The 22,176-nt window shown below is 45.4% G+C and overlaps 2 protein-coding genes across 2 annotated transcripts in view; one reads left to right on the top strand and one right to left on the bottom strand.

Annotated features, from left to right (window-relative positions):
- The window catches only part of HEMGN (hemogen), a 36,825-nt gene extending 26,029 nt beyond the window's left edge, over nucleotides 1-10,796 (bottom strand). The window contains exon 1 of the mRNA XM_024126440.3: nucleotides 10,393-10,796. Within this exon, the coding sequence (XP_023982208.1) occupies nucleotides 10,393-10,468 (76 nt within the window). The 5' untranslated portion in view covers nucleotides 10,469-10,796. The remainder of the gene's footprint in view (nucleotides 1-10,392) is intronic.
- A 7,809-nt stretch (nucleotides 10,797-18,605) lies between these two features.
- ANP32B (acidic nuclear phosphoprotein 32 family member B) overlaps nucleotides 18,606-22,176 on the top strand; it is a 27,026-nt gene continuing 23,455 nt past the window's right edge. Inside the window, exon 1 of the mRNA XM_024126252.1 lies at nucleotides 18,606-19,021. Coding sequence (XP_023982020.1) covers nucleotides 18,968-19,021 — 54 coding nt within the window. The 5' untranslated portion in view covers nucleotides 18,606-18,967. The remainder of the gene's footprint in view (nucleotides 19,022-22,176) is intronic.

The raw sequence follows: 22,176 nt of genomic DNA, 5'->3' as shown, positions 1-22,176 counted from the left end.
ATGGTGACAAATCTCAGATCCTGCTTTGGGGTCTAAATGGCTAATTGCCTAAGTACCAATATATGGCTTAGAAGACTTGGTAGTTTTAGCTAATTAGGAATCAGTAACGGATAACAAGAAAGGCAATATCCTCTTGGAAAGCACTAATAGAATCATATCCAACAAGAGAATTCACATCCAACAGAGACCTGCTCAATTCCACCCTGACCAGACCACACGTTGATCACTGTTTCAGATTCTGAGCACCTCACTCTTTTTTTTTTTTTTTTTTTGTGGTATGGGGGCCTCCCTCTGTTGTGGCCTCTCCCGTTGCGGAGCACAGGCTCCGGACGCGCAGGCTCAGCGGCCATGGCTCACGGGCCCAGCCACTCCGCGGCACGCGGGGTCCTCCCAGACCGGGACGCGAACCCGGCTCCCCTGCATTGGCAGGCGGGCGCGCAACCCGAACCCGGTTCCCCTGCATCGGCAGGCGGACGCGCAACCACTGCGCCACCAGGGAAGCCCTCTCACTCTTTTTTTAAAAGGTGAACATTGACAAGCTGAATGACCACAGTGGTAAAGGGACTGGTAACCTGTCCTATAAGGACCTGGGACAATTGAGCCTTACAAGAGCAGACCATGGGGACAAGGTCACTGTCCTAAATCTCTAAAGGGCAGTCACAGAATGGAAAGCAGACATGCTTTACGTGGCTCCAGAGGGCAGAGCAAAAACAAACAAGTGAAAGATAGAAAGAAATTAAAAAAAAAAATGAGCGAAAACTCTAGCAGATTTCAGCTCAGTATGAGGAAAATGTTTCCAGTTGTCAGAGCTGTGATTTGGGCAGTTTAACCTGCAGAGGGAGAGTTTGGTAGAGACCCTGGAGAAACGATGTTAAACATGCCCCAAAGCCAGTCTGCTCAAATATTGATTGTCTCCACAGTGATGGATAGCTAATTCAAAATGTGTAGGCCCCATACATGCTGACCCCATTTAGCTTCCAGGTTCTATACTAAGTGTTAACTCCTCATTCTAGCTCACATTCTCGTTAAATAACCTGGGCTCCTTGTATGTGGAAAACCGGTTTTGAGCACAGAACCTCTAGCACCAAGAAGAATGGCAACATAATTTTAGCTCCTGAGCAAATGGGTCTCACAGTAGAGTGAGTTCAGTGTACACATTAACATTTGAATATGCTATATAATAAGCGTGCTGATTACTCTGAGAAGAATACTTGAAGAATAAAATAAGCTGTGATCATTAGAGGAAAAAAGGGCTAGCAATTTATGGCATGGCTGCTGCTTGATATTCCAAAGTACATGACAGCTCTCATCACAGGTAAAAGGTAATTACTGTGATTATAGAATGTAATGACAATGGCAGGAAGTGATCAGAATTTTACTGGAAACCGGTTTGTGGTATAGTTTCTTACCACATTCAGATTTATAACTTATAAAAATGTGTCCCCATTTGGTTGTTTAGTTCCTCTGGGCAGTTTGAATGTGAATCCATTGTAATCTCAACTTTGCAGGAAGTGGCTGACCAAGTTTTCACGGGAAATGAGAAGCTGAGGTGTGGAGGCCTCAGGTTGGACGTGGGGACATGACAATCACCTTGTGCTGGGAGAGAAGCTGTAATGGGGAGCTGGCTGGTGCCCCACACCTTGGATGACCTAGACCAGCAGTTCTCAAAGTCTGCTCTGCAGACCTCTGGGGGATCCTGATACTCTTCCAGGAGGTCCATAAGATCAAAAGTATTTTCATAATAATATTAAGATGTTACTTGGCTTTTTCACGGTATTGAAATACTTCAAATTATATGACTCAACTTATATGAAATGTCCAAAATAGGCAAATCTATAGAGACAGAAAGCAGATAAGGAGTTGCCCAGGGTGAGGGGAGGCCAGAAGGTGGAGTGACTGCTTAATGGGTACGGGGTTTCCCTCGGGGTGATGAAAATGTTCTGGAACTAAGTAGTGGTGGTGGTTTCATAACTAAATGCTACTGAATTGTATATTTTTAAATGGTTAAAATGTTGAACTTTATGTTATATAAATTTTACCACAGTAAAAAAGTCCAAAAATAAATAAATAAATAAATAAAGCATTCAAAAGAAAAACTAATCTTTTAGAGTTCTGACTACCTGCTCTTTGCTGCAAATACTCCTATATACCCTGGCTCCTCCTTTACCTCCTCAGAGCAGTTTCTCAGAGCTATCTGAGAGGTTTCGTCCTGGGCTTTCGTCCTCAGTTTTATTAGCCAAATAAAACATAATTATCAACTTTTAGGTTGTGCATTTTTTCAGTCAACATGACAAAAGAAAAAAATGGCTAATAATATTAAGTAAATGAAAGAGATCCATTCTTATGACTTGTTATATGTTTCCATATAATTTTTCAGACCTCATAGCATGTTAGAGCTAGGAGAGACCTTGGTTACCTCCTTATGCAAGCTGGAAATAGGGCAGGGGAATTCCAAGGTAATCCTGTGGAAGAAATATGCATCAGGAGCTAAAGAGGAGAGATCAGGAGTAGAGAACGAAGTCTCGGAGGAGCAGATAGAATGCGTAAGATAATAAAGAGAGAAAGGGTAGCTGAAGATGATTATCAACCAGCATTTAGGAAACCCCCTACCCAGAAGAAAGGCCAGAGGAAGGCAAGAGAACTAGGAGATGGGAGAGTCCCAGAGCAGGGCAAGATGCCCCAGTGCATGCATTATCAACCGGGGATACACAGAGTTTCAAATCAAAGAGCACTTCAAAGCTTCCCACAAAAACCAGTTGCAGTGTCTTGTCCCATCCCACCCTGACAGAGCTCCCCAGAGGCAACTACTGCCAACATTTGTAGCTATTTCTTCTGATGTTTACCTCATATTTATAGACACATGCTCTGTTCTATGTCTTGGCTTTTCCACTTTAGACATTATCTATTGACTTCATATTATTAGAAGATTAGGATTTAGCTCTCTGCTACCACCTCTAAAAGCCAAGTGGGCACTAGTAAACTGGAAACCAAGTGACCCATCTTAAAGGGAGGCAGCTGCTGTTCAGCGGGTTATTGCCAGGGAATGTAGCTCTGCAATGCAGAATGTGTCAAAGTATGTTCATTTGTAAGTAATTAAAACACAACCAGAAAACTGACTTAACGATGAAGCTCACACTAAAAGTCCAGGTAATTTAAGCTTCAGGGTTGGTTTGATTCAGCAGAGCACCAGTGTTATCAAAGCTGACCTTGATATGAGATGGCGAAGGACAAGTCCCAGAGCTCCTTGTCCATATCCAGAGAGATACAGGTCACTTCTGGAAGCCTCCTTCTCAGGAGTCCTAGCAAATCTCTATTAATCTGGATTGAGTCTTATGCCTGTAGGAGATACTATGGGGCTCAGCCCAGGTCCCCTCTTCAGGGGGAACACATCCATCCCTCAGCTGCTGGGAATAGTCTTGCTCTCAGCCTTAGGAAACCACTTCCCCCAAGGTTTTACACCCCCTTCCAGGGTGCAGCCTGAGGCCTGTGACTGGCTGATGTGGGAATACAAATGTCTGGCCCCCTTACTTCAGTTTGGGACAACTCTGAAAGGCCATCCCCATTCCTGAGTTCCTGGGATCAGCTGAGGCTTTGTTGTAACTACATTGCCCCTACTTTGCTGGTCGGCTTCTCTCCACCCCCACCCTTGTCTTCTTCAGGTCCTCATAGGTGTGTGTCCTAAGGACACTCCTCAGTAAGCCTTCTGCATGCAGCTCTCCATCTCGGATTCTGTTTCCAAGGAACCCAGTCTTGAAACAGTGCTTGTTTCGGAATCAACAAAGGTGACAAAAGGTAGGGCTATGCTGATGAATTAGGACTAGTTTGCATGCCCTGTTCTAGAACCAGGGGTGGGATCAGCCTCTCCCAACAGCACATAGGCTGAGCCAGAGAGGATAGGGACTGGAACAAAGCTTTGAATTGTTTGCTAAAAAGGGAAGAATCATATTGGGGCGGCAGCTGCACAGACCTTTTGATCTTTCCAGAAAAGTCAGAAACAGTTTATGTAAACAAACAAACAAAAAACTCATGATGTTTTAATGTCGAAAACTAATTGAGATATTTTTAAACACTATTAAGAGCCAACAAGACATGGTCTAATACTGGCCTGCATTTCAGCAGTTTGCAACCTTGGCCAGAGAGAACATAGGTGTAGTTTGTAGCCCCAGAGAGCTAAGCTGGCACTAATAGTGATCATGAAGTCAAGATTTCAGCTCAACCTAAGGAACAGTTTCCTAATGATTTGAGTAAGATGAAAACGGAATGAAGCACCTCAGGAGGAGATGAGCTCCTTGGCACCAAAGGCCATTGATTTTTTTGGGTTTTTTAAAATTAATTTATTAATTATTTTTGGCTGTGTTGGGTCTTCGTTTCTGTGCGAGGGCTTTCTCTAGTTGCGGCGAGCGGGGGCCACTCTTCATCGCTGTTCACGGGCCTCTCACTGTCGCGGCCTCTCTTGTTGCGGAGCACAAGCTCCAGATGCGCAGGCTCAGTAGTTGTGGCTCACTGGCCTAGTTGCTCCGCGGCATGTGGGATCTTCCCAGACCAGGGCTCGAACCCGTGTCCCCTGCATTGGCAGGCGGATTCTCAACCACTGCGCCACCAGGGAAGCCTCAAAGGCCATTGTTTGAGTCTTGTTAGAATTTGAACTATATGATCTTTGAGTTCCTATTCATTGAATAGGAACTTTATCCATATAAAGTAGATATCCATATAAAGTAGATCTACTTTATCCATATAAAGTGGATATAACTTTATCCATATAAAGTGCCGTGTATACATAAAATACCACTGATACACCCTTTGGCTAATGTCAGTAGCAAACAGCAATGGGATTGCACCAATGGTTCTACTGAAACACAGCTCAATTTTCTTTTCTGGAAAACACACTCCACTTGACTCATTGCTTCTGGATACTTCAGTATCAAAGGAAATAAAAGGTGAAAGGAGAAGCACGTGATTCTTTGCCCTGCTCCTGTCTTAGATACAAAAATGTCGCCAGCAAATCCTTTACAGATATCACATTATGAGACCCTCTGTTGCTTAGAAGTTAGCATTATATTCTAGCATGTCAGAGCTTGAAGCATCTCAAAGATCATGCAGTCTTACTCTTTCATTCAATAGAAGACACAGAGAAGAGAAGGAACCCACCTGAATGACACAGAAAAGCCAGGACCAGGATCCAGATCTCTTTACTCTCAGAGCAGAGTTCTCTCACTGCAACCCAAAACCCATTTTTTGTCATTAAGGTGAAATAATTTGCTATTGTCAGCTATCCTGGAGTGATAGGACTTCTGGGCTAATGGACCTCAAGATTCTCACAGACAGAAGGTAGCCAGGCTCTGTCCTTTTCAGCAGTCTAGAATGCCTAATCATTTGTAGAGATAGCTTATTTGATTCTGTTTAGGATTTTCTTTTTAAAAGGTAATATGCTCACATGGTTAAAAAAAAAAAGGTGTTCAGTAAAAGTTTCACTGTCACTTCTTCCCCCATCCCTCTTACCCCCTCCTACAGGTGATTTCTCTTATTAGTTTCTTGTGAACCATTATAAGAAATTTGAAGTCACTTCCCCTGATTCTCAAAACGATCTGGTAGGGTGGGGATATTTACTCACCTTCATTTCACCTATGAGGAAACCAAGACTTAGGGAGCCTAAGCCAGTGAAAGAATGAAAAACTAAGCAAGTCCAAACTCAGTGTTCTTTCCGCAATTTCACTATGCCTTTCAACAGCTCCAAGGTGTGTATAAAAGGTACAAGTGGGCATGGAAGGCAGGCTGAGCCACTGAATCAGAGCTCCTTAAACTTCCCAACAGGACAGAGCTTGCAGAGGAAGCGACTGGCCCAAGGTGAAAGAGACATCTGCCTGGTGGACATCTGCCCACCAGGCAGATGTCCACCCGGAAATCACATTTGTTTCATCCTGCCCCTTCATCCCATACACCTAATCTGTCACAAAGCCCTGTCAAGATTTCCTGTGAAATATTTATCCCATCTGTTCCTCCCTTTCTCTTTTCACAGCAAAAACTCTGGTGCAAACTTCAGTTACCTCACATTGGGTTATTGTCACAGGCTTTTAACTGGTCTCCTGGTGCACAAATAGCTTCAACCTAAATGAGCATGTATTACATCCAATTTCCATTTATAACATGTGTGTAAAGGATGCTGGTCCTTCATAAAGCCTAAATTTTAATCTTTCAGCTCCACTCAGTGGAAACAACCTCATTAGTGTGTTAGTAAAAAGGGTCATGTAAAGAAGACTTGCTCTAGCTCAGAAACAAGGCTGTCTTGAGAAAGAAGAGACTTGTTAAGAAAATGAATAAATAAATAGCAATGTTATTCATACACTGGAATCGTACTCATCAAGAAAAAGAAACGAGCTACTGATGCATTCAATAACCCAGATGAATCTCAAAAATATGTTGAGGGAAAGAAGTCAGACACACGAGAGTACAGGTATATGATTTCATTCATATGAAGTCCAAGAACATGCAAAATCGTCTCTTGGGGATATAATTTAGAACAAGTGTTGCCTCTGATGGGGCACTGGAAGGGATACAGGGGGATGCGATAGCAGTACTTTCTATCTTGATCGGGGTGTTGGTTACACAGGTGAACACCTTTGTTAAAACTCACCAACTATATGCTTAACATCTGTGCATTTTACTGTAATTACTCCTCAATTTAAGAGAGAGAGAAAGAGAGAGGAGAAAAAGAGAGTGAGAGGGAAGCCGACCTGCTCAGGCTGTTGCAGAAAGAAGAACCCAGATGTCCAAACACAGTGGCTTCTGAGTGGCCCCCTGCACTCTCTCAACTTCTCTCTAAAACACATCAGAGGGGTGGAATAGGGAGGGTGGGAGGAAGGGTGACGCAAGAGGGAAGAGATATAGGGATATATGTATATGTATAGCTGATTCACTTTGTTATAAAGCAGAAACTAACACACCATTGCAAAGCAATTATACTCCAATAACGATGTTAAAAAAAATAAAAAATAAAACACATTTGAAGAAATCGGGAAATTAGGAATCTCCCAACACTGTACAAAATCTGACAGAAATGTAATGCCAGAATCTTGACAACATCTCTACCCTTATAAAGTGCACGTTGCAGCTGTATGAAGAAAATCCAACCCAAGTTTGAGCCCCTATCACGCCCACCTCCATCCCAGGAGCAGAGTGTCCCAGAAAAGGCGGGAAGGCCCTTGGCCCCTCCCACACCGTCTGTCCTCTGGGCTCTGGGAACTTCCAGACCTTTCGGAATAGATTCAGGCAGGCAGAACACCTTTTCCCAGCATCCACACTCACTGTCAGGGGCCACCTCTAACAGCTCGCAAGCTTTTTGATTTAAATGTCATTTGTTTCCGAGTAATACAAGGAGAGAGTTTTAAACGCAAAAAAAGACTACTACGGAGCTTGTTACCAAAACAGCATTCTCCTGCCTGGCCCCTCCCACTTTCCTCCCTCTTCTCCAGAGACAGCAACTTCAATTCTTTTAGCTGTTGTCTCTGGTGTTCGCCTTCTTTTATATAAATTATGTGGTTATATTACATCCAATGTTTTTTGAACATTAACTATTGACTTCCTACTATGAAAAATAAGGATTTAGCTCTCAGGTCCTCACTCCCACACAGCTTTGACTTCCCACCTCCTTTCAGTTTCGTTATTTATGTTATGTGACTACATAATGTTTACAGATGAGCCATATAACATATTGTAATTATATTTCTTGTACAACTTTTTATTTTTCCTGGAGTTAAGAATGATCTCTTTTTATTGTTTTCATTTCTCTGTCAAAGCTGCAAAGTCACCTCTCAATGTGGCTGCACAGGAGGTAATCTTCATGTTTATTTTCCAGCATACCTCCTGGAGCCCCTGTCCTCTGTTTCCATCTGTATTGGGTCATCCTCGAGGCCCACTACAGCTGCCCTTAAGGGAGGGTATTCTCTAGTAGCTTCCTGAGAAAGGGTGCATGGAGAGTTAATATTTTGAGATCTTGAATGTGTGAAAATATTTTTATTCTACTCTCACTCTTGAATGACAGTTTGGCTGTGTGTTATGTTCTAAGAGGAGGATCCTTTTCCTCAGAATTTCCTCAGAAGGCATCAATTCCTCCACTGTCTTCTACTTCCCCGTGGTCTATTAAGTCTCATACCATTTTGATTTTTGATTCTTTCATTATGACTTTTTTCTCTCTTAGGACACTTTCAGGATCTCTGGTTTTCTTATTTTCATTATAATATGCCTTGGTGGGCCATTTCAACCTGGAAAACCAAAGGAATTGTGTTGTATTATTGCTTGATAATTTCATCCTTTACAGCCGTAGGTACTGAAAATACTGGCATTCGGAGGTCTCTCAATGGAAATGCCTGCTTGCTTCCTGATCACCGTGGAGTGATACCCACAAGTCTCTAAGACCTATCAGTACAACAGAGTTTCCAGTCATCTGTTTAGCCCCTCTCTCATAAATATGAACAGACATTCAAGGATGGTCAGATACTCAGGAAAGACTTGTGAAAATTAACAAAAGGAAACCTCACTAAAATGGAGCTGGGAGGCCAGAGGGGGAGCTCTCATGTACATACCATGCAACATCCATTGAGATCCTGACAAGTAGAGACCTACCTTGCATCTCTAGCAAGAAGTGACACTACTATACCACCTTGGGAGGAAGAAAGATTTCTCCTTGCCTGGCAACAGCTCAGCCAGTGAAAGGCCACTATACTTCAAAGTCCCAGTTTCCTCCAATGGACTTTTTGTTTTTAACAGCCCCTCCCAATTTCCCCTTCTCGTCTATAAAAGAGTCTCCTTTCTTTTTCTTAACTGGACTTGCATGTGGTTCACCATAGTTGTGTGTCCTGAGTTGCAATTCTTTGCTGCTCCCAAATAAACTCGTTTTGCTGGTAAAATAACCGGCTGTTTTATTGTTTTGGGTTAACAGACTCTTAACACTAGAGCCAGAAACCTGAGTTAGTAAAAAGGAACTTGGAGAAAATGGAGACAATTCAGATATCAGGATAAAACTTTATCTTCTCAAAGAGAAGAGATGTTACATCAATGAAATAAAAACACGATGCTATGAAAAATGAATAATTATAAAGACAAAAAAGTGCCCTTGGAAATTATAGCTAAAACAAAAGAAATTTGGTTATCTTAGATGCTCACTCTTAAACCAGTCACTTTGGACTTCCCTCGTGGCGCAGTGGTTAAGAATCCGCCTGCCAATCCAGGGGACATGGGTTCAATCTCTGGGCCGGGAAGATTCCCACATGCCACGAAGCAACTAAGCTCATGCACCACAACTACTAAGCCTGCGCTCTAGAGCCTGCGAGCCACAACTACTGAAGCCCGCGCGCCTAGAGCCCGTGCTCTGCAACAAGAGAAGCCACCGCAATGAGAAGCCCGTGCGCCTCAGCGAAAAGTAGCCCCCGCTCACCGCAACTAGAGAAAGCCCACGCACAGCAACGAAGACCCAACGCAGCCATAAATAAATAAATAAATAAATATTTTTAAAAAATAAAAAATAAACCAGTCACTTTCCTCAGAAAAGAATCCTCCAATCTCCTGCCTTTGGAGATTAGCTATTAGCATTTTGGAACTAAGTGGGGAAAGGGGAGTTGGAGGGGTATCTCACCATTTGGGATGTAGACTTCCACTTAATTCCCTCCATTTTATTTTTTCTCTCTTTCTTGAACTCTGATTAGTCGGATATTGGACCTCCTGGACTGATCCTTTGATTTTATTTGTCCTTTAGTATATTTCATTACCTTTTTGTTCTACCTTCTGGGAAAATTTCCTCAACTTTATCTTTAAATCCTTTTAAGGATTTGGGAGGATGTGGAGATAAGCATATGAGTTAAATCCATCATGACTAACCAGAAATCCTTCTGATATCATTTTACATCTTGACTGATGGTACAGCTGACTCTTGAACAACACAAGGGTTAGGGTTGCCAATCCACCCTGAAGTTGAAAATCCATGTATAACTTTACAGTCGGCCCTCCACATCCAATCTGCATCCACGGATTCAATGAACCTTATATTGTATAAGACTGTAATTTGTATTTATTGAAAAAAAATTCACGTATAAGTGGTCCCCCACAGTACGAACCTGCATTGTTCAAGGGTCAGGTGTGGGGATTTCCCTGCTTGTCCAGTGGTTAAGATTCCACACTTCTACTGCAGGGGGCACAGGTTCAATCCCTGGTCAGGGAACTAAGATCCCACACGCTGCATAGTGAGGCCAAAAAAAAAAGGGTCAACTGTGTATTCTTCCGGGGAAGAATGATAATAGGGAGGGAGATAATATGGAGGGTAGCATAGGACTAGTGGTGGCACTGTGCATTCTGAAAGGTATGTTCTCCACTTCTACATGGTTAATGCAGATGCACTCTCACCTGGGCCTGGTGTCCCCGAGTCCAGTGCCGCTCTGAGCCCATGTCTCCAGAGAATAAACTTCTGGTCTTCTGTCATTTGTCCACTGGCTTTCCATCTGCTAAACTGTCCCAGAGGGGTACTGGTGAGATAGAAAAAAAAGTGAACAGAGAAGGAGGTCCAGAAATAGACTTAAGAATATGTAAGAAAAAAAAAAGAATATGTAAGAACTTATTATGTGTTAAGGGTCACATTTCATGTTCATTGGGGGAAAGATGATTATTTAACACATGGTATTGGGACAAGTAGCTAACCATTAAAAATAAAGAAAATTAGACCTTTACTTCAAGGCATACCTTAAAATATTAATCTATATAGATTATAGATGTCACATAAAAATGAAACCAGAAGTATCAGGTGAAAATATAGGTGAATATTGATATAGTCTTGGGGTGGGGAAGGCCCTCATGACATGAGAGCAATAACCATAAAGATCAATTTTATCCTAAATAAAATTTGAAATTTTTCTTCATCACCCTCCCCAGTGTGTTTGTGTATGTATATATACATACATACATAAAATTTTAAAAGCAAACAACAAGTGGGGAAAATAGTTTGAACATGAATGTCAGACTAAGGGTTAATATTCTTAATATATACAGAGCACTTATTAATAAATAATTTTAAAATACCAAGAGGACATAAACAGGTAACTTATAAAGGAAAACAAACTCCTTATAAATACCTGAAAAAAATATTCAGCCCCATTAGTTATATAAACAAGTACAAATTAAAGTAAAAATGAGATATCATTGTCAACTTACCTAATTGATAAAAAATTTTTACAGTTTTATTGCGATGTAACTCAGTTACCATAAAGTTCACTTCTAAAGTGTACAATTCAGTAGTTTTTAGTATGTTCAGAGAGTTGTGCAACCATCACTACTATCAAATTCCAGAGCATTCCTGTTATCCCAAAAAGAAACCCCATACTCATTAGAAGTCACTCCCTATTACTCCCAGCCTTTGGCGACCACTAATCTATTTTCTGTCTCTATGGATTTGCTTTTTTTAGACATTCCATATAAATGGAGTCATACACTATGTGGTCATCTTGCTTGACTTCTTTCAGCTAACATAATATTTTTAAGGTTCATCCATGTTGAAGCACATATCAGTACTTCATTCCTTCTCATGTCTGAAAAAAATTCCACTGTATGTATATACTACATTTTGTTTATCTATTCTGTTATGGATAAACAACCAAAACGTCCAGTTTATGGACATTTCAGTTGTTTCCAATTTATGACAATTATGAATAATGCTGCTGTAAACATTCATGTACAAATTTCGTATGGACATATATTTGTATTCTCTTGGGTATATAACTAACAGTGAAACTGCTGGCTCTATGTTTAACTTTTTGAGGAACTGCCAAGCTGTTTTCCACAGCAGCTGCACCATTTTACATTCTCACAAGCAATGCACAAGGGTTCCAATTTTTCCACATCCTCACCAACACTTGTTGTCCATCATTTTAATTATAGCCATCCTAGTAAGTGTGAAGTGGTATCTCATTGTGGTTTTGATTTTCATTTCCCGAATGCCTAATAACATTAAGCTTCTTTTTGTGCTTATTGGCCATTTGTATATCTTCTTTGGAGAAATGTCTATTCAAATTCTCTGCCCATTTTTAATTGGGTTGTCTTTTTTGTTGTTGAGCTCTAATAGTTCTTTATCTATTCTGGATACAAGTCCCTTATTAGATATATGATTCACAAATATTTTCTCTCATTCCAGGCATTGTCTTTTCACTTTCTTGATGATATCATTTGAAGCACGAAAGTTTTAAATTTTGATTAAGTCCAATTTATCTCTTTCTTCTTTGGCTTGTTGTGCTTTTGGTGTCATATCTAAGAAAGCTTTGCCTAATACAAGGTCATGAAGATTTACTCCTAGGTTTCCTGAGTCTTATAGCTCCAGCTCTTGTATTTAAGTCTATGGTCCATTTTGAGTTAATTTTTATATATGGTGTGAGGCAGAGGTTCAACTTCTTTCTTTTGCATATCGCTATATGAGCCCAAGCATATTTTGTTTAAAAGACTATTCTTTCACATTGAATTGTCTTGGCACCCTTAGGTTTTCAACCTTGACCTTAGTTGAAGAATGATTGACAAAGATTTTTAAAAGATAACACCCAGTTTAGGCAAGACTGAGGGGAAGTCTTGCACACTGCTAAGGGGAGCATAAAAGAGGAACAGCGTCTGAAGGGCAATTTGCCATGTATATCCGATTTGAAAAATATGGACTCTGATTCAGGAGTTGTACTTCTAGGCATTTATTTCAAGGAGATAACTGTACAAATATGTTATGTATAATGGTGAACAACTGGAAGTAACCTAAATGTCTATCAGTAGAAGACTAGGTGAATAAATTGTGCTACAATTTCATCTGTACAATGAAATATGATGCAGACTTTAAAAATGATGAAATGATTTATTGACTTGGAGCAATTCCTGTGACCTACTGCTAAGTGAAAAATAAAAGCATGTTACAAAGTGCTCTTTATAGTAGTATTCCACTTATATATTTTACTTATGCATCTACATTCATAGAAATAGTTCACTGTTAACAAAAATGGTAACAGTGGTTGCTGTTAGGTAATGGGATTTTAGCTGGCTTGTATTTTCTTCTTTATACTTTTGGTGCATTTTATGCATCTGCTACATGAATATATATTGTCTTTATATTCAGAAAAAGAAAAGCTATTTTCATTTTGTAGAAAAATGTCCTCAAGGAATATATATTGTAAAAGACTATTCAGTGGTATGGAAATATGTTCATAATATGTTAACTGAAAAAAGCAGGTTATAGTATCCCACTTAAAAATTTTTTAATGTAATATACACCGTATTTCCTAGGTACTATGATACTTTTTTTCCACCACTTACTATTTCTGAAATAAAAATGTCTCTTACAATCAATATGAATATTTAATGTAGTGGTTCCCCCCTCCCCGCCTGCCTGAAAAGCTGTTATTAATGAGATGATGCTTCTGGCAATCTGAGACTTGAGAAAGTGCCATATGTGTGTAGAGAAAAGACTGGAAGAATAGACACCAAAACGTGAGCAGTGTTTAGCTCTGAATTGAGATTTTTCTTTTCTTTTTCTTTCTTCTTCTTCTTCTTCTTTTTTTTTTTTCTGGTTAAGTATAGTTTCCAAGTTTTCTGTAGTACATGCATAAATAAACATAAAGAAATCAGGAAGCCGGCTGCCCTGCTTTTCAAGGAAGAAGCAGAGTGTGAGGGTATTTGGGACTTTGGGCCTTTACCAAAATAAGAGACTAGCAAATTAGGGTGCACACAAACCACCTTGCATGCCCACTGAGGGGCCCCTGGCTGGGCAGGAGCTGGCAAAGCAAGCTTGAGAACAGATGGTAGAGTTCGGTCAGCAGGAGCAGGGCTCTTGGATCAATCTTAGTTCTGTGTGGACAAGGAAATCCCTGTGAGGTATGAGTGAGTCCAGATGGCGGGGATGCTGGCTAATTATGGAGGAGAGGGATGTCCAACACCGCGGGGCCACACAGATATTTTCCAGGAGTATGTTCTCAGTTACTCAAGAGAGACCAAGGCCTGCATGAAACAGAAAATAAGTCCGCCCTTTTTGAAAGTCAAAACTTACATTGATTAGAGAATTCCCTGGCGGTCCAGTGGTTAGGACTCAGCGCTTTCACTGTGGTGGCCCGGGGTTCAATCCCTGGTCGGGGAACTTAGATCCCACCAGCCACTCGGTGCAGCCAAAAAATAAATAAATAAATAATAAATAAATAAACAACTTACATTGATTTGAGGTGAGCCCGTCCCTCAGACAAAAGGGCAAGGTAACTACAGGAGATGAAGGGCATGGAGCAGAAGTGGAAGACTAATGGCCACAGCAGAACTTCGATAACCCCTGAGGAGGCTAGCAAGCTCTGGGCCTCTGCTTAGAAGGGAGGGACTCTGCCTTGCAGCGACTGTGACTGGGGCACAGAGAGAGTGCCAGGCACGGCGCCAGATAGGAGCTTCACCCACAGGATCATGTCTAATCCTCACAACAGTCCCGAGATAAGCAGCCTGAGGCTCCTAGAGGTTATGTGGTTTGTCCCAAAGCACACAGCCTGTAAGTGATGGAGTGGATTCCCACATTACTAGAGTCCATCTCTAAAAAGGGAAAACACTGAGCAAAGTTAACACTCATATTTGTCATGAGTATTAACTCATTACTTACCATAGTGTTAGCTGGAAAAACAAGTTTCAAGCAAAAATCTTCAATGTGATCCCAATATTGTTCTTTTTTTAAATCGTGAAACATAATTTTCTTTTTAAATTTTGTGGCTGCGTCACAAGGCATGCGGGTCTTAGTTCCCCAACCAGGGATGGAACCCGCGCCCCCTGCAGTGGAAGCGCAGAGTCTTAACCCCCGGACCGCCAGCAAAGTCCCCCCAGTATTGTTTTCTTAAAAAATATGTATAATATAGAAAAAAAGCTGCAAGGATATACACCTTAATGGTGGATATGTCTCAATAGTAGGAATCTAATTTTAAAATTTAATATTTTCTTTAGGATTTTTTTTAAACTTCCTCTCCACCCCCTCCTTGAGCATGTAAATCTTCTTAAAGCAGAGAAAACAAAAAGGCTTTTCAGAAGCACTTGTGAGGACTAGTGGATCAAAGTTTTCAGAAGCAGTTGTGAAGACTAGCGGACCAAAGTAATGAGAATGAATTACAGTGAGATTTTAATGACGGAGAAATCCACGTTCTTACTAGCTATGTGAGTTCCACTTGGCTTTGCTAAGCCTGTTTCCTAAACAATAAAAGGGAATTATAGTCTTGTCCCAGTGAGCTGGTGCCAGGATTAACTGAGATGCAATGTACACAAAAGTCCCAAGCACAGTACTTGGCATAAGGATAGTGTTTAATAAATATTAAACCCGACTCTTGGTGGTCATAGCTCTTCTTTGCTGCCCCAGGAAGGCCACGCACCTACAGCTGTTTCAGAGAGCAGAATGGAATCTGGCTGTCTTGGCAGGGGCCCCTTACTGGACCTGCAGCTGCCTGCACACCTGACACTTTCCCCTCCTCATTTTTTTTTTTTACCATCTGGTGACTAACAGGATCTTATTCCTTAACCCATTTTCACCCAACTATTTGCCTTCCTCTCTCCCTTTGTCTCAGTGTCTCAGCTGTTTCTAGGTAATATTTTTGAGTACACGTGACATTATTTCAACATAACACATTTGCAGGGCACCTATGTTCTAAAGACTGTCCCAGGCTCCTGCTCTCCATTCATATCATCCAGAAATATTTTTATGAGCTCACAGTCTCACTGAGAATTTAGATCCTTCAACAACTCCCACGTGGTTGCCTAGCTGCTATAACAGGCACACAGACCATACTGTGGAGACTCAGAGGACAGATTTACCAGTGTATGCAAATGTGCATGGGAGAGGAGGGAAAGAATGGAAGTGTTTCATATTTAAAGAGCAATGATTTCTTCACCCCATCTTATGCATCACCTTCATATACTGTCTTTCCTAAAGAGAAAAGGTGCCCATTCTGCTAAACTGGTTTCAAGGCCAGTTAAGCCAATGCCTGAGTGGGCCTGTTTCATCTTCAGATTTGATGAAGTCTGTTCACAGACACAAAGTTTGTGGAAGGCTCTGATCATCTGATGATGTCGCTGAGGCAGTGGGGTGGAGAGCAGATCCAAGGAGTTACAAACTAGCTCTGAGTGTTCTCCTCAGATATTTTGGAGCTTATTGGAATACACACATTCTGATTAACAAGCAGTTTTAAGAGTCAAAGCAGTGCCAAAACCAGGCATTGTTTGATATCTGTATTACTTATTAGGTAAACATTAACATCAATGGAAGTAAAAGAGATTTACCCATAGTTCAGACTCCCTCACAAACTAAGATGTTTTCGCTTTTCCTTATTCCCTTCCAGTCCTTCAAATCCATAAATCCAAAATCATAATGATTGCAGCTTAGATACAGTCCAATATTCTACTTCTTTCTCACACCCAGATGCATACACATTATGATGTTAAGTACAGCAATATTCACAACCAGGGCAGTGTGACAACAGCCCCTTCAGGCCTGTGGACTGACAGTCCAGTGGAAGATGTTGGCAGGGCAGTGAGACACACCCTGTTCTGCCTGTGTTATTTATGCCTTTGGCAGTGAAGCCCCTGACAAAGAAGCATGTCACTGGAACACATGCTCTTTGTTCACAGAGGTGCATGCCAGCACCGGCTGTGTCAGAAGGGACAGTGCCGGGTCTGTAGTCTCTCTTCTGGCTCTTTTGCTTTCTTTTTATTTGCTGCACATTGTGGCTATGTTTATTAATTACTTTGTTGCTTAATCTTATAAAACACACATTTATCTTGTGATTCCTCATACCGTTGAGTTGGTCATAAAGAGAGGACAGGATCCCAAGATTCTGCCCTCTTTCTCCCTAAGGATTGATATCACCTCCCCCACAAGCCACCGGGTTCCCACTCTCTCTAGCACAGAGCTACCATGTCCCAGTCTCCTTCAGCATCTCCCCTTTACCTACAAGATGGCGCCTGCAGCCTCTGTTTGGTATTAAAGCCTCTTTACAGTTGTTCCCAATCTACTGTTCCAAAGCAGACCCCCATGCTACGACTTCATTCCACACTGACTGATAGTGTAGCAGAAAAGACACAGGCCTTGGAGTCAGACCCATCTGGGTTTAAACCCTAGCTCCACCTCTTGTTGGCCACACAGCTTCAGTTCCTCATCTGTAAAACGACTAAAATATAATGTACTTCACAGGGTCGTCTGAGCATTAAATTAGAAAGAACATATTAAGCCCTAAAAGTGGATGCTCAATCATTGCTTGTTAGCTCATGGAACTAATTTGCTAGTTTTTTTGTAAAAGCCTTCAGCTCATGGCCCTGTGGTTCTCATAACCTTACAGTTACAGACCTAGTGTGACATCCTGAAGAGCACTTCCCTCATCATTTTCCCGTCACAGAGATGACTGCTGAGACTAACATTTTAAATACAAGACTCAGGAAACAACATACTAGAAAGTTTTTTTTTGCCTTTTTCCATAATCCTTCTAAAACTTTTTTGCTTTGATATTTTAAAAATTGATATGGGTAGTTTTGTTTGCCACTAAATGAACTTAGGTGAAATGGAAGAGTGCAGTCTTTCTTAACTTGAAGAAAACCTTAGGTTAATGCATAGAATTGTAAGTTTTTCTCTCTTCATAAATTGTTCTCAATCTTGGAGCCTCTTGTCCATGCTAGAATTAAGATGGTATCTGATTTGACACATGACGTATTTACTTATTTTAAGCTGAATGTAACAACGTTACATTATTTCCCTGAGGTCTGCAAAGACGACTTAGTGCTCTAACCCTGTCTCTCAGGGAGCTCTCTGAGCCAGCCCATTACAAAGGCTACCTGCCAATCCCCGAAATGGAGACCATCGAGAATTCACACACCTCACAGGGGTGCCCTTAAAAATAAACGAGATAAAAGTCTTCGAATAAACTCTGTAAACTCCGAGGCCCCATTAGAGATGCTAATTGCTGCCTTCGCTAGCCTATATTTAAATGTCAGAAAACCCAGGGAGATTCTCCCAGACTTGGGGACGCTCGGCTCCCCTGTGGCTTGGGCAAGCAGCCGGGACTGCCGTGTCCCCGCCGGCCACGAAGGCCGACTCCGCCCGGTGCCACGCGGTAGAACGCGGGCCCGCCGCGATTCTGCCCCCGACGAGGATCCTTGCAGCACTTCCAGCCCCACCCGGTCAAGGAGACGCGGGGCTCGGGCTGTTGGCCCCACACGGTGCGGAGGAGTGGGAGGTGAACCCGAAAGCCCTCGTTCCGCGCTCTCTACAAGTCTCCCGCCTTCGCGGGTGTCGGGCTGGCCTGGCCGAGCCTCCGCGGAAGGACTTGGCCTTAGGGACCCCCGAAGCCGGGCTATAAAGTCCCCCCTCAGCCCTCCCGGCAAACGTCCAAGCGCGGGCTGGAGACCCGCCTCCGGGCGCGACGAGGAGGGACCCCGGGGTCTCAGCTTAGCTGCGGGCGGGGAAGCTCCCGAGGCGGGTCTTACATCAGCCACCCCCACGTGCGATCTGAGGGCGGGAGTAAGTCACTCCAGTCCACCCGGCTGCGCTTTCCCCCCCCCCGCTTCCGCCCCTCCCGCCGCGCCTCTCCCCGCCCCGTCCTTGGTGCACCGCGGCCGCCGAGCCGAGCAGCGCCGCGCGGGGCCGAGTCGAGCCGAGCAGCCACCCGCGACGCGTCGCCGGTTTAAGCGCAGTGCGGGGCCGCGGCCGGGGGCGGCGGTAGTGAGACCAGCGCTGCGCTCCAGCCCCCTTTTCCCTCCATGGTTTCTCTCCGCTCCCGTGAGTAACTTGGCTCCGGGGGCTCCGCTCGCCTGCCCGCACGCCGCCCACCGCCCGGGACCGCGCCGCCGGCCTCTGCTGCTAGCAGACCCCTTCTGACGGCCCTCGCTGCGCAGGCTGGGACGCCTCTCCCCCCTCCGCCCCCGCCGCGGAAAGTTAAGTTTGGAGAGGGGGGAAGAGAGAAACATGGACATGAAGAGGAGGATCCACCTGGAGCTGAGGAACCGGACCCCGGCAGCTGTAAGCAGAGCCCCCTTCGGGCGCCCTCTCCCCCGATGACTTGCATGTAATGGTGGCCACCTGCGGGGCCCCGACCGCGGGTTCGCTGGCCCGGCGCGGGGAAGAGCGCAGCTCGCGGGCTCGGACGGGGAAGGCGGGCGAGCGCGGAGGGGGGAGCGAGCGCGCGGGGATTAACTCTTTGGCGCCCACGGGCCCCCGCGGCTGTCCGGGGAAGGCGGTGGGGTGGCGAAAGCAAACTTTGAGCTCCTCACCCGCCGGGGTCCTTTCCCGGAGGAGCGCGTGTGTGTGTGGCCGGCGGCAAGGGAGGGAGGAGGGGGTTGTGTAACGCTGGGAGCCATGTTTGCAGCCTCCCGGGATGCGGGGCCGGGCGGAGGCCCGGCCTGCCGAGGAGCCGCGCGGCCAGCCGGGGCTGGGCCCGTTGCGGGCCAGGCCGGTCTCCGCGCGCCCCGGCCGGCCGGGGAAGGGGCTCGGCGGGGCGGGGGGAGGGGGCTCCTCCGGCCAGGCCTCGCGGTTGGCGCCGGCCAGGCTAGGGCAGGGGCCGAGGGGCGAGTAGGGGGCTCTTTGCCTCTGAGGGGGACGGGAAGTTCCCTCGGGCGCTGGGGGGCTTGGGCGGGCATGGCCTGGCGCGCGCGGGGCGGGGGAGGGGCGAGCTCGGGCGGCGTCGGTGGCGCAACCGCCGCCCCTCCCCAGGCCAAGTTTGAAAAAAGGATGCGGTTCCCGCCATTTTTCAAGCCTAAAAATAAAACTTTCTCCCGCATTTCTCTAGCTCTCTTTTTGCCCCCCGGGCCTTCCCCAGTCCCGGCCTCCCAGGGCGGGCCTTGCTCGGCCCGGGGCCGCCGGTGTGGCGTAGGCGGCTTCTCCCTTCCCCCGTGCCGCCGCGGCGGAGCCCGGGGGCCCCTGCCCGAGAGGCTGGCCCCTCGGTGTGGGCGGGCGGCGGCGGCTCCTCGCGTCAGCCGGGGCGCGCCAGAGGCCGACACAGCGCCATGTTGGCGAGCGCTCGTCTCCCTCCGCCGCGTGAGCCGGCCTGCTGGCTCGGCTAGCCGGGCCCTGCCCGTCCGCACCGGCGGTGGCTGTGGGCCGCCGCTCCTCGGGCCGAGCCTGCGGCTTGTATGGTGCCCGCCTCGCCAGGGCTTGGCTCGCTCTGGCTGGAGCCGCGCGCTCCGGCCGCCGCCGACTCATCTCTTGGGCGCGCTGCCGTCTCCCTCCCCCCTTCTTAAAAGGGCAACGCCAGGCGGCCGCCTCCGCCCCGGTTGAGCGTCGGGGTTACGGGCGGGCCTCGGCTGGGCTCGCGGGCCGGGCGGCCTCTGTCCTCGCACGTGCTCCAGGGCCGCCGACCCAGGCCGGCACTCGCCCGCCGCGGCTGCGTGAGCGGCGGGTGGACGTTTAAGAATCGGCTTTCTTTTCTCCCCTGGCCCTCCCCGCGAACTAGAGCGCCTTCCCGCGGCCGGGCGCGGGGCCATGTTTCCTGGCCCCCGCGCGGGGAGGCCGTGTCTCTGCCAGACCCCTTCTTCGGGTGAGTGGCGTCTTTCGGCCCTGGGGCAGCCGATGCTGGCGATGGGCGCGTTTCGTGCAGTCAGGGAGCTATGGGTAACAAGTTGCCAACTTGTGGGAATTCGTCAACCGGCTTTCCCTTGTGTGCATGAGGTTTTGAATCCCTGAGGTCTCCACAAATGAGGTGCCGGGTCGCTGCAGCTCGTGGCCTCCCCGCTTGTCCCTGGAGGACCTCGGGGGGTGGGCGTCTCGACTCGGTGCTCTGGGTTTTTAAGGTTGAGGTTTGACCTTAGTGGTCCCTTTCGTCCATCAGTCAGACATTTTGTGTCGGCCACGTGCTAGTATATTGAATCGTTAAGCTTCTTCATACTGTGAAACTTGTAGAGTTGTGATCTCATTTTGAGGAGTTGTTAATTTAAGACATTTGAATTATTACTGCGTAGTTCCAAATGAGGAGAATGTGGAGGAATTAGATTTAGCCAAATTTTCCAAACGAAAAGTACACATGGGTCTTCAAAGTGCCTTAAAATCTGGAATTTGAATTCTTTGAGGGTGCATAAAGTACTCTTAAAATACTTAGCTAAGAGCACTGTTGCTCCTTCTGGGAAATACAGCTGGGCTAGTTGTATGTGGAATTTGTTCGTGTATGAAATAACTAATATATTGCTTTTTTAAAAACATATATATGTGCAAGCGATGATTTTTCAAGAAATCAGCTTAAGCCGTGCCCTTTTGCCCAAAACAGGCTAGAGTCGTGTGGCTATTTAACTTATACTGAAAGGTCGGTTTGTCAGTTGCATTATTCACATATCAGGAACTCAAAAGCCACAGGTGACTAGTGGTTACTGTATTGGACTGCACTCTCCTACTGTAATCCACTGTTTTTTGTTTTTTAATATAATCTTTTTTATAAAATATCTTGACTTAAAAAAATTTGAAATTTGTTTTTAAATTTATTTTAAATTTATTTAAAATAAATTTTTAATTTTAATTTTAAATTTTTTAAATTTATTTTTGGCTCTGTTGGGTCTTCGTTTCTGTGCGAGGGCTTTCTCTAGTTGAGGCAAGTGGGGCCGCTCTTCATCACGGTTCGCGGGCCTAACTATCGCGGCCTCTCTTGTTGCGGAGCACAGGCTCCAGACGCGCAGGCTCAGTAGTTGTGGCTCACGGGCCTAGTTGCTCCGCGGCATGTGGGATCTTCCCAGACCAGGGCTCGCACCTGTGTCCCCTGCATTGGCAGGCGGATTCCTGATCACTCTGCCACCAGGGAAGTCCGTAATCCACTGGTTTTATTAAATAAGTATTTGAGTACCAACAGTATGGCAGTGCCTGGAAAAGCAGTGTGAACAAGGCAGAGAGCAGTCCCTTCCCTCCTGAAGCCTCAGCACCCAGTGGTGCCTGTTGCACTGTGCAAGTAAGGGGGCCTTGGGAAACTGTCGTGGGAGCCAGCCAGGATTGTGGGGTAAAGAATGGCTCCCGGGCTTCCCTGGTGGCGCAGTGGTTGAGAATCCACCTGCCGTTTCAGGGGACACGGGTTCGTGCCCCGGTCCGGGAAGATCCCACATGCCGCGGAGCGGCTGGGCCCGTGAGCCATGGCCGCTGGGCCTGTGCGTCCGGAGCCTGTGCTCCGCAACGGGAGAGGCCACAACAGTGAGAGGCCCGCA

This window comes from Physeter macrocephalus, chromosome 9, assembly GCF_002837175.3.
Source record: "Physeter macrocephalus isolate SW-GA chromosome 9, ASM283717v5, whole genome shotgun sequence".
Classification (NCBI taxonomy): Eukaryota; Metazoa; Chordata; class Mammalia; order Artiodactyla; family Physeteridae; genus Physeter; species Physeter macrocephalus.
The sequence above is the reverse complement of the archived record's forward strand: the minus strand, read 5'-3'. Positions and strand labels throughout refer to the sequence as shown.